Source organism: Lagenorhynchus albirostris, chromosome 5 (genome assembly GCF_949774975.1).
Source record: "Lagenorhynchus albirostris chromosome 5, mLagAlb1.1, whole genome shotgun sequence".
Classification (NCBI taxonomy): Eukaryota; Metazoa; Chordata; class Mammalia; order Artiodactyla; family Delphinidae; genus Lagenorhynchus; species Lagenorhynchus albirostris.
The window spans coordinates 86,937,697-86,957,336 of record NC_083099.1 but is presented as its reverse complement, the minus strand read 5'-3'; the positions used below and the strand labels follow the sequence as shown (position 1 = coordinate 86,957,336).

Here is a 19,640-nt window from a genome sequence, read left to right as displayed (position 1 = left end):
TTTGATAGGAATTGCCTTGACTCCATAGATTGCCTTTTGGTAGTATAGTCATTTTGACAATATTTATTCTTCCAATCCAAGAACATGTATATCTTTCCATCTGTTTGTGTCATCTTTGATTTCTTTCATCAGCGTCTTACAGTTTTCAGAGCACAGGTCTTTTGTCACCTTAGGTAGGTTTATTCCTAGGTATTTTATCTTTTTTGATGTGGTGGTAAATGGGATTGTTTCCTTAATTTCCCTTTTTGATCTTTCATTGTTAGTGTATAGAAATTCAACAGATTTCTGTGTATTAGCTTTGTATCCTGCAACTTTACCAAATTCATTGATGAGCTCTAGTAGTTTTATGGTAGTGTCTTTAGGATTTTCTGTGTATAGTATCATGTCATCTGTGAACAGTGACAGTTTTACTTCTTCTTTTCCAATTTGGATCCCTTTTAATTCTTTTTTTTTTTTTTGTCCTCTGATTTCTGTGGCTAGGGCTTCCAAAACCATGATGAATAAAAATGGGGACAGCAGACATCCTTGTCTTGTTCCTGATCACAGAGGAAATGCTTTCAGTTTTTCACTATTGAATGTGACGTTAGCTGTGTGTTTGTCATATATGGCCTTTATTATATTGAGGTAGGTTCCCTCTACACTCACTTTCTGGAAAGATTTTATCATAAATGGATGTTGAATTTTATCAAAAGCTTTTTCTACATCTATTGAGATGATCATATGGATTTTATTCTTCAATTTGTTAATGTGGTGTATCACGTGGATTGGTTTGCAGATACTGAAAAATCCTTGCAACACTGGAATAAATCCCACTTGATCATGGGGTATGATCCTTTTAATGTATTGCTGGATTTGGATTGCTAGTGTTTTGTGGAGGATTTTTGCATCTATGTTCATCAGTGATATTGAGTGATATTGGCCTGTAATTTTCTTTCTTTTTTTTTGTATCTTTGTCTGGTTTTGGTATGAGAGTGATGGTGACCTCATAGAATGAGTTTGGAAGTGTTCTTTCCTCTGCAATTTTTTGGAATAGTTTCAGAAGAATAGGTATTAATTCTTCTCTAAATGTTTGGTAGAATTCACCTGTGAAGCCATCTGGTCCTGGTCCTTTGTTTGTTGGGAGTTTTTGAAATCACAGATTCAATTTCAGTGTTTGTAATTAGTCTGTTCATATTTTCTATTTCTTCCTGGTTTGGTCTTGGGAGATTGTACCTTTCTAAAAAATTGTCCATTTCTTCTAGGGGTCCATTTTAGTGGCATATAGTTGCCTATAGTAGTCTCCTATGGTCCTTTGTATTTCTGTTGATTGTAACTTCTCCTTTTTAATTTTTAATTTTATTGAGACTACACTCTGAGCACCACTGAAAGCATGGGGAAGGGACATATAAGATGCTCATGGGAGTGCTGGTAACTGTATTTCTGGTCCTGAGTGATAATTACTCATCTGTATACTTTATAAATACTTTATAATCACTCATTATAGTGTGCATATATCATTTATTTCATACACACAAATGCACACATACACATATGATAAAGGAAATAAAATACTTATTGTTCAGGGCTATCTGAATGTGGTAAATGAGCTTCCAGGCATATTACAGTCTCTTTGCTTACAAGCACTGCGCTCAGGCCTTGTAGATGGCTGTATAACTCACATTTCCTCCCTGAGCTGACAGCTTTCTGTATTGCCTGCAGGGAGATAGTCCCAGGGCGAAGGGAAGGGAAGCCACCTCCTCTCGCCACTGGTGGATGCACTACCTGGCTTATCTTTTGAGTTCATCTTCAACGCATAAAAAACAACATCCCTCATTCTTGTTATCAAACATTCTGATTCAGCCTAGGCCTGTGGAATGTTGCTTCTATATGCATCCTCGTGAAAAGTCCCAACTCAGCCTCACAACAAAACTACAACAGATATTAAATAAGGGATGTGTGGTAGTGCTTTGTAAAGAGCAAATCATTATACTAATACAATTACATTTGTATAAGCATAACTTATGGTAAGGTGTTACAAAATCCATGTAAACGTTCAGAAAATACAGGATTCTAATTTTAAGAAATTAAGAAAAAAATAAGTCCTTACCTAAGGAATAGTTTACTTTTTTTTGCAAGCCAAAGTTAATATCCATAATACTAGTAAACACTATTAAAGACACTATAGAGGTCATCAGACTTTCTCCATTAATTAAATTGACAAGGCCTCTAGAAAGACCTGCAGAAGGAAAAATATTTTTTTAAGGTGGGAAAAACTTCATCAATGTTGAAGAATAAAATTTTATCAGCAATTAGAAGGATATTCAGCTATGTATTTATATCACATACTTTTCCTAATACTTAAGTATACTTTAGTCATGTTTGTAAACTCCCTTCAAGGAAATTTCGTTATGTATCAACTACAAGTTAAGTCTAGATCACCGTGATTAGTTACCAAATTAATTGTGGTTGATTATAGTTTATGTAAGTAAGATAATCAACTAGAGCTCTCATTCCTTGTTTCAAAGCACAGATGAAAACATAAAATTTATTACTTTTAATTCTGAGACTTGGCTTATATAAATACATACATCATGCATTTAAGACAAGAAAAACTGATGGTGGAGGAATAAAGTATATTTATAAACTAAGGCTTTATACCACGGTACCTAATCAAAGTATTAAGGCAATTGTCCTGATAATCACACTATAATTAGACATTGTCTGACTTTTCCCATACATCACTTGCAATGGTTTTAGAAATCAAGCTCCATTAATGGAGAGCACCCTGATATAATCTACTTCCATCCTCATCCTCCTCTATTTATGATGATATTCTAAGTTTAGATATCCATCAATTATCATTTTTCTTTGCTATTCAATGTGCCTGTAGGGGAAAACTATAACTTTGAGCACCTTTAATGGTTTTCAAAATGTCCATAAAAAGGAAATATTATTAAGGAAATGGTAAAAGCCCTCCCTGTGAACCAACCACTCTATAGTTGTGATCACAATCTAATACAGTAAGTATGCTGTTGGAAGAGAAGAAAAGCCAAGGCAGTCTGTTCCTGTGGAAGTTCAATTGCCTTGATGGTCCAATTCTTCACCTCTCCCTTCATCCAGGCCCTCTGCTGTAAGAAGTTGCAGTTTCTCTCACCAAAGAGTTCTGATTTTTAAATTTAAAAAAAATATTATTTTTTAATGAGACTTGATGAAAGCAGAGGCTTGAGGAAGATTTCTGCTTCCTCTCTCTTGGATCCCTGCCACCACCATGGCAGCATTCCCTGGCTACCCTTCTGGAGGAATGTGAGAAATACATGGAAGAAAGGTGAATCTTCCTAGTTGAGGCCATCCTAGATCACTTAGTCCCCAAATGACCCTCCAGCTGACTGGAGATTCATTAGTAAGCCTAGCCACAATCAGTGGAGCCCAGCCTATGCCATCAGGGAGAGTGGGAGGGAAGGAGACGCAAGAGGGAAGAGATATGGGAACATATGTATATGTATAACTGATTCACTTTGTTATAAAGCAGAAACTAACACACCATTGTAAAGCAATTATACTCCAATAAAGATGTTTAAAAATATATATATATATATATAATTGTAGTTTTAAGCCACTATGTTTTGGTGGTGGCTTTTTAGTCAAAAACAAAGACAAAGACAAACCCTAACTGACACTGTTGTATAACTATTCCATTTTAGAAAATGGGGCTATAACAAAATGTGAGTATTTAGAAATAAATAACAGACAAGGAACATAAGAGAAGTCAGTGGACCGTAAAAAGCTCAAAACAATGTGAATGTATTCATGTACTCCAGACATTGGCCTGGGCAGATTTTATTTTTGAGAATAAAGTAAAAAATATATAAAAGTCTTGCTTTGAAAACTCAGACAAAAATGTTGCCAAGAGAAAGATACTTTATTTAAAAAAAATTTTTTTAAGATGCAAATTGAGGAGAAAAATAAAATTCCAAAAGTAACGACAAGATGGCCAAAGTTTATGAGAACAACCTTGTAACTCAACCCAAAGAAATTATTTAAATTCAACAATGGTAAGCCAGGAAGTCAGTGGAATAAGTAACTAGATTCCAATTAAGAGGAGTATGGAATTCTCTCAGGTAGCATAGAACTCTTCCAAATCTTTTGAGTAGGAAAGGGCCTGACATTGACAGAGTCTCATAGAAGCAGGGTTGAGGGACAGACAAATCTCCTTGTCTTAAAGATATGGCTTTTCTTTATTCACATAGGTACAATTGAGGTTTCTGCACTACTCTGTTTCTACTTGCCTCAGAGAGCTCTTTCCTTTTCAAGTGGCCATAAAAAGTATGTGTGTGTGTATGTGCATGTATGTGCCATATTAAAATTATACTTTAATTCTACTTTAAAGCAAATGTTTTTGTTCTCATTACTAAAAAATAGCTGAGGGAATACAAATTAGGTAATTTTTTTTTTGAATGAGGCTCTTGGATTTTTTTCTGGATTACATTGACTTGATATTTTATACTTCTAAATATAGATTTCTTTCTCCTAAAATAGTACACACTGTATCATTAATGATTTTATTGTTTTTGACTTTTTAGGCTTTTGGTCTTAATGGTGACAAACACTCCAACGACTTTTTCTTTCTTTTTTTTTTTTTTTTTTTACCAATAGCATTATCTTAATGACAGTGTTTTCAACAGAAAAGGGGTTTTGGGCAATAGAAATGTCACCGCAATGTACATGCAATATTGTGATTCTCCCAGAACTACTCTGTTGGCTCAGGATAGAAGCATGTAGAAAGTCAAGGATTACAAATAATCCCCTGCCCTATTCCACAACTGAATGTAAGACTTAAAATACTAAGTAAGCCCATCACTGGCATTTCCTTCTTTTCTAAGCATCACCACCTGAATCTCTATGCTCAATCCCCAATGTCCCAGCACCCCACTTCACATAGTGAAAAGCTATAGTGAACAAAAGATCTTAAAACTAGACAGTTTAAGCATGGAATATATTTTAAATATAGGAAAAGAGAAAAATATACTTACCCAGGTCTTTTATAGAAGATGAAGTCAGCATAGGATCTGAACTCACAAGGATAGCTGAAAATAATAACCATGTGGTGGTTTTCAAAACTAATTTATTCACAGATGCCAAATACCAAAGAATTAAGGTATAATTAATCAAAAAGCCAGGAATTGTAATTAAAAGTATCTGCAAAGAAATTTTACAGATAGAAAAATCAGATGGCATTTGTATTCCATTTTTAAATGCAGATAATCAGGATACTGGAGATGTAGAATCACATGCAATCCATTAAAGGGAAATTTTAAATTATCTTATTTAACAACTACGTGATTGCAACTCTGGAAATAAGGAACAAATATTGCAATGAGATTCTTAGGACCTAAGAAATACCAGTTACAAGAAATACCACATTATAGTTAAAAAGGAACTTTTATACAATCTACTACATATAAAATAGATAAACAACAAGGTCCTACTCTAAAGCACAGGGAACTATATTCAATATCCTGTAATAAACCATAATGGAAAAAAAATGAACTTTTAATTTTCTTGATAAGGCCACTGAATATAGATGTATATGTGTGAAGGTATATACATACATACCATATATATATATATATTATATATATATATATATACACATTTAACAATGCATAAAAACTGAGACATAGCCTATTAACATAGAAAAAAGAACACAAATTTAGAAAGAAGTTACAAAAGAGGGGAAAAAAGAGAAAACAAAATAATAGAAGGAATGTATAGAAAGGGCAGAGGACTAGAAAAAAGATGGGAAGGGGCATTCTGTTATTCTACAACTGGATCCTGGCCTTCTGCCTTCCCACCATTGTCTTCTACTTTCTCCTATTCTACCTGTGGTGGTTATCTAGCAAGATTTTATTACCAAATGCACTTGGGAAAATGTGGTGATTGTGCCTTAAAGTACCTATGAGAATTCACAACTACACCCTCATGTTCACTGTAGCATTATTTACAATAGCCAAAACATGGAAGCAAGCTAAATGTCCATCTATGGATGAATGGATAAGGAAAATGTGGTATCTATATAGAATATTATTCAGCCATAAGAAAAAGAAAGAAATCTTGCCATTTGCCACAATATGGGTGGATCTTGAGGGCATATACTAAGTGAAATAAGTCATACAGAGAAAGACAAATAACATATGATCTCACTTACTTATATGTGGAATCTAAAAAAACAAAAAACTAAATTCATAGATACGGAGAACAGAGGCGGGCAGTGGGGTGGGGTGGGGGGTTGGAGGTGTGAAATGGGTAAAAGGGGTCAAAAGATACCAATTTCCAGTTATAAAACAAATAAAGCATAGGGATGCAATATACAGTATGGTGACTATAGTTAACAACAATAGTGTATTTCATATTCGAAATTTGCTAAGAAGGTAGGTCTTAAAAGTTCTTATCACAAGAAAAATGATTTGTAACTATGTGTGGTGATGGATGTTAACTAGACTTATTTTGGTGAGCATTCTGAAATATATACAAATATCAAATCATTATGTTGCACACCTGAAACTAAATAATGTTATATGTCAATTATATTTCAATTTAAAAATAAAATGAAATAAAAATGGATAACTAAGAGTTTCATAATGATGTTGAAAAATGCTCTTACTGCCAATATAAAATTAAAAACAGCAATATCATACATCCTTAATTATATCCTTAGAATTTCAATGAGTAAAATTAAAGACATGCATCATTTTGGAACTTTCCATAGAGATTACTAATATATCCTCCAAAAAGTTTTACCAACAAACACAGCCACCAGCAGTGTACTAATCATTCCCATTTAAAACAATTCTCCAGAGAAGTAAAATCAAATAAAATCCCCAGGTTCCTGTCTCAACTTTTGCTACATCAAGAAAAATGAAAAAGCACAAGTTCTTACCCCCTTATTTATTACACATTTATTCACTACCTACTATGCAATGAGGCATTGCAGTAGGCACTGGAGAAAGACATACCTAATGCAGTTAATGAAAAAGAGAATTCAGAAGAGCTAAAATATTAAAAGCTATCTTCCTTCTGATTATTTTAGTCTTTTGTCTGTACAGGGACATTCTTGCGGAGAGTTAGGGTCCAGTTGGGAAATAACTGGACTCTGACTCAGGAGGCCTGGGTGCTAGTCCTGAGTGATTTTGGTTGTCACTTAATCAGACATTTCTAACCCAATCTTAAAATTGACAGAACAATGACAGAGTGCTTATACGGCATTACTGAGGCCTGACACTATTGAGAGGGAGTCTTTGGTAGATAAAGCTTGATAACAGCATCAGAATGGTGAAAGAAAATCAAGGTCCCCTAGGTAATTTACCTCTAGGGTGGCTGAATTCTCAATTTAAGGTTATGGTGGTCAAGGGAGTTGTATTACTAACTCCTGTTCAAAGGAACAAATTAAAATGAGGCTTTGAGACAAGAGGATTGAGGGTCAGGATATCCAAATCTTTGTTCTTCCACCAAATAGCTGTTGATACCTCAATAAATCACATGGTATATTGTTTGCAAAAATGGCTGCAGTAATTCTGCTCCCTGAATCCACACCATTGGGTAGCTATCTTCCATACTGACTGAACAGGAGCAAACATGATGTAACTAGAGACTTAAAAAGTGGGGAGAGGGAAGTGTGGAGGGGCAATATATGGGTAGAAGATTAAAAGATACAAACTATTATGCATAAAATAAGCTACAATGATATATCATACAACACAGGGAATATAGCCAATATTTTATAATAACTATAAATGGAGTATAACTTTAAAAAGTTGGGAATCACCATATTGTACACCAATAACTTAGAAAATGTTATACACCAACTATACTTCAATAAAAATTTTCTCTTAAAAAGCACTAGTAAATTCAAGTTTGCCCTCTCCCACTGATGTTTGAGACTCTGAAATCACCATGTGAAGAAGCCTGGAATAATTGCCTGGATAATGAGATACATGTACAGTGACACTCATTGCCTATAGCCAATATTAACAGTACCAACCAAAAGACATATGAGCAGAGCCATCTAGCTCATCCTACCTCAGCTGACCCCCCAGTTGAACAGAGACTCAGGAGATGGCTTGACAGGGAACACTAGAACCAGCTCAAACTAGTATTATATCTCTATTCTTTTCAATTTCATTTTTTTGTAATTTGTCTGAATTTCATTTGCCTGGACTCTTTCAAGTGTAAGTTATTTTAATAGTTTTGATTCCAATGTATTTTAGGTAACAGCTTTATACTTGCAAAACTGTATTGATTACTTTGAAAGAAATGCACATCCTGCTTATAATCTAGAGTATTTTTTCTCAAGGTCTTTCCTGGAGGGGTTCAAATATCACATGATTAGAAAATAATCATAATAGCTTGTGAATTAGGATTATTGCTTTTTCTGTGAGTAGTCTTCTCTGTGCTGTTCTTTTATGTGTGTGTGTGGGAAATTTTAGAAGGTGGGTATTTGAAACACAACTTTTATCAGTAATTTCCTTTTACTGGACCTAGTATATTTAATAATAGCTTTCTTATAGTATCAGAGTTAAAATCATAAGTGGCGTTAAGTTTTGCCGGTCAGATTTTTTTGTTACTTTTTTCCTCCATAATTTCTTTCTTGAGTCTTCAACATGCTAGACAATTGAAAAGATATAGTTTATTCACTAAAACGTAGAGCTGAATTTACTTTTCCCACACTTTATACTTTTTCCTTGTTTACTTTGTTTTACAATTTGGAGCAAAGTTTTAAAATTTTTGAATATAGAGGGCAGTGGCAAAGATGGGGGGGCGCGGTGCATAGAAAGACCTCGAGCTTACCTTCTCCCACTGGCACATCAAAAGTACAACTATTTACAGAGTAGCTTTTGTTGAGAAAGACCAGAAGACTAGCAGAAATGATCTTCTACAACTAACTATATAAAGAACAAACCATGACAACCCAAGTGCCCATCAACAGATAAATGGATAAAGAAGATGTGGTATATGTATTCCATAGACTATTACTCAGCCATAAAAAGAATGGAAGGCACCTATGCTCACCACTATACAACCAATGCAAAAAAGAATGAAATTCTGCCATTTGCAGCAATGTGGATGGACTTAGAAAATATTATGCTTAGTGAAATAAGCCAGACAAAGACCAATACTGTCTGATATCATTTATATGGGGAATCTAAAAAAATTAATACAAATGAATGTATATGCAAAACAGAAACAGACTCATAGACATAGAAAACAAATTAGTGGTTACCAAAGGGAGAAGGGACAAATTAAGTGTATGGGATTAACAGACACAAACTAGCATGTATAAAATAGTATAGTACAGGGAATTATAGTCATTATCTTATAATAACTTATAATGGAGTATGTTCTCCAAAAATACTGAATCACACTACATTGTAAACCTGAAACTAATATAATATTTTAAATATTTTAAATCAGCTATACTTCAAAAAAAAAAACACAAAAAAACAAACCATGAGATGTGTAGAAGGGCCAGAGACATGGTATAGTCAAAATCCATACCCACAGTGAGTGAGCCACAACTAGGAGGATAATTACAATTGCAGAGGCTCTCCCTAAGGAGCAAGGGGTCCAGGCCCTGCATCAGCCTCCCCAGCCTGGGGGTACTGCACCATGAAGATGATTCCTCTAGAACATTTGGCTTTGAAGGCCAGCAGGGCTTTCTTTTGGGAGAGCCAGATGGCTGTGGGAAATAGATACTCCCCTCTTACAGGGCATACCCAAAATCTCAGATGCTCTGGGACCCAGGGCAGAGGGAGTGATTTGAAAGGAGTCTGGGTCAGACCCACCTGCTGATCTCGGAGCGCCTCTCAGAGAGGAAGGATGCAACTGGAGCTCACCTTGGGAAAGTACTGGGACGCCTCAGGCCAAGCAGCTACCTGGGTGAGAATATAGCCCCACCCACCAGCAGGCCAATTGCGTTAACATTCTCTGAGTGTGCAACTATCCTGGGACACAGCCCTGTCCATCAAAAGGCCTAGGATCCAACCCCACACACCAATGCACTGGCACTAGCCCTGGGATCCCCTGCATATCCACAGCCATCTGTAAGGACCTGGCTCTGCCCACCATCAAGCTGGCACTAGCCCCTGGACAAGCCACACCCACCGACGGGCTGGCACTAGCCCCAGGACAACCCAGGCCCCAGCTCTGCCCACCAGCAGGCCAACACACCAATTCCAGGACCCTCAGGGCCCTGCAGCCAGAGAACCTAGGCCACAGCTCCACTCACTAGTGGGCTGGCACTAGCCCCAGGACTCATCCTCATCCACCAGTGGGTGGACAGGAGCCCAGGGGCCACCAGAGCACCAAAGCCATCCAGATCAGCAGGACAGCACTTGCTCCAGGAACCCCCTAGACCATGGCCCTGCCCATCAGTAGGCCAACACCAGTTCTGGGACCCAACCACCAAGCCCGTCAGCAAGCTGACACCAGCTCTGAGACATCTTTGACCCCTCAGCTCCCGACCCCTGGGTTCAGCCCTACTCACCAACAGGCCAACATGAACTCTGGGGTACTCCAGACTCTGTAATCAGCTGTGTCAGGAACTGGGCCCACCCACCAGCAGCAGACACTAGACCCAGGATACCAGGTCCCAAAACCACCCACTTCAGAACCCAGCTCTGCCCACCAGTGGGCCAACCCTAGCCCCAGGACCACCCAGGGCTCTGCAGGCAGCTGCCTGGCCCTGCCCACCAGCAGCTGACAGCACCCACACAAGGCAGAACCTGGCAACCAACTGGACTGGGTGTCAGCCACATCTACCAGAATGCACACAGTGGTCATCCTCCTTCAACAGAAGGACCCACAAAGCCCACATAGGAAGAACTCCTAGAGGATACACCTCTGGTGATGAGAGGAGAGTATGTTGCTGGGTCACAGAGGACTTCTAAAAAAGACCACTTCTCCAAGGTTGGACAATGTAACTAACTTACCAGATACATATAAATAAAACAGCAAATTAGGCAGAATGAAGCAGCAGAGGAATATGTTTCAAATGAAGGAAGAAGATAAAACCCCAGAAGAACTAAGTGAAGTGGAGATAAGCAACCTACCTGATAAAGAGTTCAAGGTAATGATCATAAAGTTAAAGCAAGAATATTAAAAGCAGCAAGGGAGGGGCTTCCCTGGTGGCGCAGTGGTTGAGAGTCCGCCTGCCGATGCAGGGGACACGGGTTCGTGTCCCGGTCCGGGAAGATCCCACATGCTGCGGAGCGGCTAGGCCCGTGAGCCATGGCCACTGAGCCTGCGCGTCCAGAGCCTGTGCTCCGCAACGGGAGAGGCCACAACAGTGAGAGGCCTGCGTACAAGGAAATTCCCAAAAGACGGTCAGCAGACTTTTCAGCAGAAACTCTGCAGGCCAGAAAGGAGTGGCATGATATATTTAAAGTGATAAGAGGGAAAAACCTAGAAACAAGACTACTCTACCCAGCAAGGCTTTAATTAAAGTTTGATGGAGAGATGAAAAGTTTTATAGAAAAGCAAAAGCTAAAAAAGTCCAGCACCACCAAACCAGCTTTACAAGAAATGTTAAATGTACTTCTCTAAGTGAAAAGGAAAAGGCTACAACTAGAAATATGAAAATTATGAAAGGAAAAATCTCATTGGTAAAGGCAAATATACAGTAAAGGTAGTAGATCAACCACTTAAAAGCTGGTAGGAAGGTAGAAAGACCAAAGTAGTAAAATCATCTATATCAACAATAAGCAGTAAAGGGATACATAAAGCAAAAATATGTAAAATATGATGTCAAAAACAGTAAATGTGAGGGGGGGGAATAAAAATGCAGGGTTGTTGAAACGCATCTGAGCTTAAGAGATCAGCAACATGCATCAATGGAACAGAATGGAAAACCCAGAAATGAACCCACACTTATATAGGCAATTAATCTACGACAAAGGACGGAGAAATATACGATTTGGGAAAGGCAGCCTCTTCAAAAAATGGTGTTGAGAAAACTGAATAGCTACATGCAAAATAATTAAACTGTACTACTCTCTCACATCCTGCACAAAAATAAATTCAAAATGGATTAAAGACTTAAATGTAAGACCTGAAAAACTTCTAGAAGAAAACATAGGTAGTAAGATCTTTGTTATCAGTCTTAGTAACATTTTTTTTGGCTATGTCTCTTTGGGCAAGGGAAACAAAAGCAAAAATAAATAAATGGGACTACATGAAACTAGAAAGCTTTTGCATAGTGAAGGAAAGAAACTCAGCAAAACAAAAAGATCACCTACTGAATGGGAGAAGATATTTGCAAACAATATATTGAATAAGAGGTTAAGATCCAAAATGTACAAAGAGGTCATAATACTTAACATCAAAAACAAACAAACAAACCTATTAAGTAATGGGCAGAGGATCTGAATAGACATTTTTCCAAAGAAAACAGAAAAATGGCCAATAGGCATATGAAAATGTGCTCAACATCACTAATCATCAGGGAAATGCAAATCCCTGATTTCGACAATGAGATATCGCCTCACGTCTGTCAGAATGGCTATTATCAAAAAGACAACAAATAAGTTTTAGAGAGGATGTAGAGAAAAGGGAAACCTCATGCACCATTCATGGGAATGTAAATTGGTGCAGCCACTATGGAAAACGGTATGGAGATTCCTCAAAAAATTAAAAATAGAACTACCTATCATCTGGCAATTCCACTTTTGGGTATTTATACAAAGCAAACAAAAATGCTCATTCAAAAATATATGTGCACTCTATGTTCATTGCAGCATTATTTACAATAGCCAAGGTATGGAAGCAACCTAAATGTTCATCGATAGATGGATAAAGAAGATGCGGTTTATATATGTGTGTGTATATATATATATATATATATATATATACACACACAAACAACACACAGACACACAATGGAATATTACTCAACCACAAAAGAATGGAATCTTGCCATCTGTGGCAAGAACTAACTGAACAAATGTAACAAAACAGAAACAGATTTATATAGATATAGAGAACAAACAGGTAGCCACCTGGAGAGGGATTGGGAGAAGGAAAGAAATAGGTGAGGGAGATTAAGACGTACAAACTTCCAGTTGCAAAATAAATGATTCACAGGTATGAAATGTACAGTGTGGGTAATATAGGCAATAACTAGTTAACATCTTTGTATGGTGGCATATTGTAACTAGACATTGTGATGATCATTTTGAAAAGTATATAAATATCAAACTACTGTGTTGTGTAACAGGAACTAACACAGTGGTATAGGTCAATTATACTTCAAAAATAAACAAACAAGCAACCAAACTCATAGAAAAGGAGATCAGATTTGTGGTTACCAGAGGCAGGGTGGGAGGGGGTGTGAGAGGGAGAATTGGATGAAGGCAGTCCAGAGGTACAAAACTTTCAATTATAAAATAAATAAGTAGTAGGGATGTGATGTACAACAATATGATGAATATAATGAACACTGCTGTATGTTACACACAAAAGTTGTCAAGAGAGTAAATCCTAAGTGTTCTCATTACAGAGAAAAATATTTTTTTCTATTTCTTTAATTTTGTATCTGTGAGATGATGGATGTTCACTAAATTTATTATGATAATCATTTCATGATGTATACAAGTCAAGTCATGATGTACCCCTTAAACTTATATGGTGCTCTACATTGATTATATCTCAATAAAACTAGAAGAAGAAAAATGATTTTGTAAAAATTGAATGTCCATATGAAAAAAAAATGAAACAGAACACCCAACTCACATCATATAAAACAATTAAATCAAATTGGATCTTAGACCTAAATGTGAAATCTAAAACTATTAAACTTCTAGAAGAAAACATAGCAAAAGATCTTAGTGACCTTAGAATAGGCAAATAATTTTTAATAGGACATAAAAACACAAATTCTAAAAGAAAAATTGATGAATTGAACTTCATCAAAAGTAAAAATTTTTGGAAAAAAGAAAACTACAGTGGTATCAAAGTGGAGACTTATTTTTGATTGTGAATCTAAGTCATACATGGAAGACAATGACACTGTTATGTAAATCTTGAAGAACCTGCTAAAAACAATATGTAATGGATTTTTTAATCAATTTAATTGAATATAATTTATCTTGCTTAGGAATGACTTTTGAAAATAATGCCTGTAATAGTCACTATGTAAATTTTTTCACCTGGCATCTATTTGAGACTTTAATAATAAGGCTATAGAAATGATTTCCTACTTTTCTCTTTGAATTAATATTCAAAAGAAATATACTATATAGAAATGACAAGTAATGAGAAAGTTAGTCTTTGCACTTGTACCCCATGACCTTGCAAATGACTATCTGTACCAAAAATTACATAATATTTGGACAGAATTTCTAAGGTAAATCAAATGAAATTGAATCATTAAAAAAGAGAAAGTTGGATCAGTACTTACCTCTCTGAGGCATTGATGAGGGATTGACTTCAAAGAAGTCTGAGGGAATTTTCTAGGATAATGGAAATTTCTATATCTTGATAGGTTGATATTTGTCAAAACTCATCAAACTGTACTCTCAAAATGTATGCATACTATTGCATATAAATTATACCTAAATATAGTTGATTTTTAAAACTGTAAAAAAATCTGAACACAGATAACATGTAGTAGTTCATGAGTGAATAATATTATTGAAAATAACACTTCTTACCTGCCAGAATAACTTGTGGAGCAGGTAAACATCCATGTCAAATGCAACATTAAAGAGAATTATTGGTGTAAATATATCAAAAAATAAATGTGGATCCATCCACTGTACGGCATCTGCATAGTTTTGGACCTAATAATATAAAAATGTTATTTTCTCATTTATCTGTTGGTCTATTAGCATGGAATACATGCCAGGCACTCCTATGCCTAGCACAAGATAGAAAGATTAATCACAACATAGTAAGTGCTGAAGTCTTAACTCTTGGATTTTCATAATTTTGCATCAGATCATTACCAACTACAGCAAAAGGTTAATGAACATCTCTATGCTTCTTTTTCTTTTTTTTTTTTTAAGAATAGATATAGGAAACAGTTTGACAAAAGTACTGAAGGGTATGTAGGCGATTTTCAGGCATACAAGAGAAAGAAAGAGATTTCAGGTAGATGGATCATCATGCACAAAATCCACACAGGAGTAAACAATCATATCAATTTCCAGAAACTACGTATTTAGCCATGGATTATACAGAAGATGTGTATGGAAGAATAGCAGGGATAGAGACTGGGAAGGTAATGCAGATTATGAAATAACCAATTAATGGTGTTTATCATAAAATATTTAGTTGATAGTTTTAAATCCTATATGGGCATCTGTAACCACGTAGGACCCTATGGGGCCTTCCCCAGAGAGATGTCTCCCTTATATCCTCTGTTTTAGGTCTTCTCTGAAGTACCTAGATAATAGTATCTCATGCACATTTCCTGAGTTGTTTTACAGATGCAAACCCCTGCACCAAATGAAAGAAATTAACACATCCCTTCAGGAGTCTGGCTGGAACCAGGAAATATTTGCAACAATTTTTGATCTTTTTACTTTACCTCACCATCAACCAATCAGAGAATTGTGCATGAGCTCATCACATACCCTGGGACTCCCTTCCTTTGCCTTGCTTTTAAAAATGCTTTGCTGAAACCCATCGGGGAGTTCAGGCTTTTTGAGCACTAGCTGTCCCATATTCCTTGTACGGCACCTTACAATAAACGCTGCACTTTCCTTCACCACAACCCACTGTCAGTAGATTGGCTTTACTGCCCGTGGGCAAGCAGACCCAGTTTGGTTCGTTAACACATCCATTCAACATTCACTCAAGGAAACACTGAGTACCTACTGTGTTAGGCTCTCTCCTTGCATTTGGGAAATGATTCTTCATGGGTCTCTTGTGTTTCTCTGTATGCTATGGATGGAGGCACTGACTGCTTTTCTTCCAGGAATATTTTCTTTCAAGAATATTTGTATGGCTAACAGCTTTGGAAGATAAAGCAAGTGTCTCCCTCCAGAGAAAAAGGCAGGTTTACTATACTGTCCAGTGTTATAAAGATATTATCTCTCTCTGGAGCAAGAGGGCAGATGAGCTCACTGCCCATCATAAAATATTCAAGTTCTCTAAGCTCAGATTTCTTCTCCTATAATGCAACCCATTGTGTATGCAGGTTTCACCTTGCCCTCTTTACTTCTCCCTGTGGGGCTCATGGAACAGGTGCAAGAAAATGCGGAGACTCTGGCTTCTGTTATTGCTATGAGTAATAAAGTCCTTTGTTTCTAGCCCAGGAGTCCCGTGTCTTTTGCCAGGACCATGAAACTGTGGCAAGCAAAATTATTAGATTGAAAGTTGAGTAAAATCTTAGACCGTTCACAGTTCTCAACATATGGTCTCTTCCTTTAAAGAGCTGTTGACAAATAGTAAAGTTTATAGAAGTACTTAAAATTGCACTTATGTAAAAAATCAGATGATTATAAAACCTGTTCATGACAAATGAAGGAGTAATCTGCTTCTGGTTCTGGCATGGATACATGGTTTCCATTATGGTTTTTAACATCACTGGTTAAATTTGTTTGGGAAAGTCAATCATTTTCACACACGTTCGTGTTTATATACTGATTAACTAGGGCAGGTGTTGGCAAACTATGGGCCCTGGGAACAAATCTGGCTCAATGCCTGTTTTCATAAATAAAGTATTATTGGAATACAGCCATACCAATTTACTTATGTATTGTCTATGGCTGCTTTTAAACTACAATGGCAGAGTTGAGTAGTTGTGACAGAGATCATATGGCCTTCATAGTCTAAAATATGCACTCTATGGCCTTTTACAGAAAACACTTTGCCGCCAATCCCTGGGCTAGAGGACTATTTAATGTGTCAATAATGCATTCTATATTCCTTGTAGTAAGCATATTGTCTCTCCTTTACCTGACTCCGGCTGTTCCCAACTATTTAGTAATACTGTATATGCCTTGACTATATACTTTGTCTTGTTCCTCACTTCCAGCTCCATGTAAGAGGTTCAGTGTATGTTTCTTGAAATATTCTAAGGCAGATGCACTTAGAGAGTAGCCTCTATTCTAATGGGAACACTATGAAACATTCCCAAGGCAATAGATTTGTTCAATGTCAGAATTCTCTTGCCACTAGAGTCCTGTATCAGTAGCTCAAAGTCTCTCTGGGCTTCTCTCTTGTTTACCAATTTCTTGTCTAAGGTTTTGAATTATGATTAAATACTCAGCTACTCACATTCTTAGCAGCTGTACATGTACTTATTCTGAATTGCCTACCTAGTTTCAGACCTAGGCTCTGTTTTGACTATGTTACCTGGATTTCAGCTCTTTCATGCCTGGTTCCTTCTTCTACACAGCTGATATGATGTTATCCACATCATAAGCATCTATCAACTGGCAGAGCAGTGAAGAAGTATGTTTACAAATTTTCTTAAGCCATCTTTGTATTTATATGAATCTTAGATATAGTCAGATATATAAAATATTTACTATATTTACTATATTTACTCATATTTACTATACACACCTGGTCAGATGTAAAACTGAACATTTCAAAACTGCATCCAAATAAAAATAATATCACAGGGAGAGGAATTGGAAAGTCTTTCAAGTGTAGGTTCAAAAATGCTGCAAAAAAATATGTCTATTGAAAGGCAGTGAAATACCACATTTATAGAACTTTAATTGGACATGACTTCTTAATACTGAGGACAATGAAATACTGCACCACTCCTTACTTGCTATATTCCTGTAACTGAAACCCTCCCTCACACTTAAGCATATAGAATCAGTATAATTGGTCATCCACTAAATTCATGCTTTACTTCTTTTACAAAGTCTATCATTTTCTTAGAATCTTTATTAAATATTGCTAGTAATCGTTCGTTCTTGTGTTCCTACTAAAATATTTACAGCAGTTTATGTACATGCTATAAATCAGATATTCATTTCTTTAGCAATCCTGCAATGAGGGATTAATAAATTACTAACCTTAAATGAAATATCCTGGCTGATTCCCAAGATAGCAATGAGGAATTAGTATAATAATTTAATAATGAGAAAAACTAGCTACCTATTACTAATTACCTACTACCCATTAGAAAGCCTATAAAATGAATATTTAACTTTGTTTATAATTTTTTTCAAGGTGAAATAAGTAGTATCACAGCATTTCCTTCAGTTTAATGTTTCTAATTCTTTGTAATACAATTCCTAATCAGGTCAAAAGCACATGCAAAAAATGTGCTTTCTTTTGATTTCTACAGTGTTCTTTTCTTCTCATAAAAGCTGGGCATAATTTACCATTTGGACAAAACCTAAGGGAACACCTACCAAGGGGTTAAAAAGTAACTGAATCATTCAGAAGACCTATCACTTTGAAAATTCTTTTTCCAAGTGAAGAAATCTGTGGGACACCTAATTTTAAAATATGAATGAAACTCTAGTTTATGATGATGCAGGTAACAATAAAATCCCTAACCTTTGATTTTCTGCTTATCTGGTTCAATTCTCCACATCACTTAAATCTAACCACGACCTAGCAAGTAAGAAGGTATGAATACTCTGAACTCAATAGAGGTGAAGAATGTGGATCAGATCTACATGGTCTCTCCTCAGGGGCAGATTACCGTTGGATTCATTTGATTGAAAATCTTGGTATAGAGGTATGAATTTAGAAAAAAAAATCTAATTTCCTATTATTGCTACTTTTCTTAATTCTCTATGGTGACATTTACAAAATACAAGCACAAAACACACTTAAATAAAAAGAATTACACCTACCTCCAATTGTACAGATCAAAGACAATATTAGAATGATATCAGGGAGGTCCTGAGAAGTTTTCGTGAATGTTGTCATAAAAATATCCAGCCATATGTTGGTAAATCCTTTGTTAAGAAAAGTGAAATTAGAAACAGGGCCACTCATCCTGTGGTTTCTCATAGGCCGTCTGAATCCAACTCTTAGGACTCTCTGCAAAACTCACCTAGGACCAAAAGAACATAAGATTTTCCTTCTTGGTGGCCTTCTACAGCTTTTCTTAAAAAATAAATAAAAAGCCTATATTTCTCTTTAGTTATTTCTAGTGATTTCTTAAGGTGTGCCCAAATTAGGGATGCCTCCCTCTTCTATGATGTTTTCAATTTAGATGATAGAAGAATTACAACCCCAAGTGATAGAGACGAGCCAGTGTCATCCTGTGTTCTTATGATGCCAAGCGCTACTCAGCTATTTTCGTCCTGTATCTATCCAGCTGAAAAGAGGATTTTTCATCTAACCAGTCACCAGGACCACAAGCTGGTGCAGGTTACTTAGTTCTGAGGATGGACAACCAGGGGTCTGCTCTCAGCTTATCTGAGCCTCTGGAAGCATGTTCCGGCAGCTATTCCAAAGTAAGAAGTGGTGGTGGTGAGAATATTCTGATCTCTTTTGTTGTTCTATCCAGACAGAAATGAATAGACTATGATGATGTTTAATAACAGCCTTCTTTTATCTCCTCTGAGACATTGATAGGCCATGTTTTCTCTAACTTTTATTTTTATAGCAACCAAGGACCTAAGAAAAATATTGAAAACAAGATGATTTAAAACAAGGGAGTTGTTACATGTTTCTATTGTTACTTC

At 36.3% G+C, this 19,640-nt stretch overlaps 1 protein-coding gene across 1 annotated transcript in view; it reads right to left on the bottom strand.

Annotated features, from left to right (window-relative positions):
* Positions 1 to 18,945, bottom strand: part of SLC9C1 (solute carrier family 9 member C1) — a 95,443-nt gene extending 76,498 nt beyond the window's left edge. Inside the window, exons 1-5 of the mRNA XM_060149046.1 lie at positions 18,801 to 18,945; positions 17,545 to 17,645; positions 14,682 to 14,810; positions 5,010 to 5,175; positions 2,087 to 2,215 (exon numbers count right to left, since the gene is read on the bottom strand). Coding sequence (XP_060005029.1) covers positions 2,087 to 2,215; positions 5,010 to 5,175; positions 14,682 to 14,810; positions 17,545 to 17,645; positions 18,801 to 18,945 — 670 coding nt within the window. The remainder of the gene's footprint in view (positions 1 to 2,086; positions 2,216 to 5,009; positions 5,176 to 14,681; positions 14,811 to 17,544; positions 17,646 to 18,800) is intronic.
* Between the last annotated feature and the right edge of the window lie 695 nt (positions 18,946 to 19,640).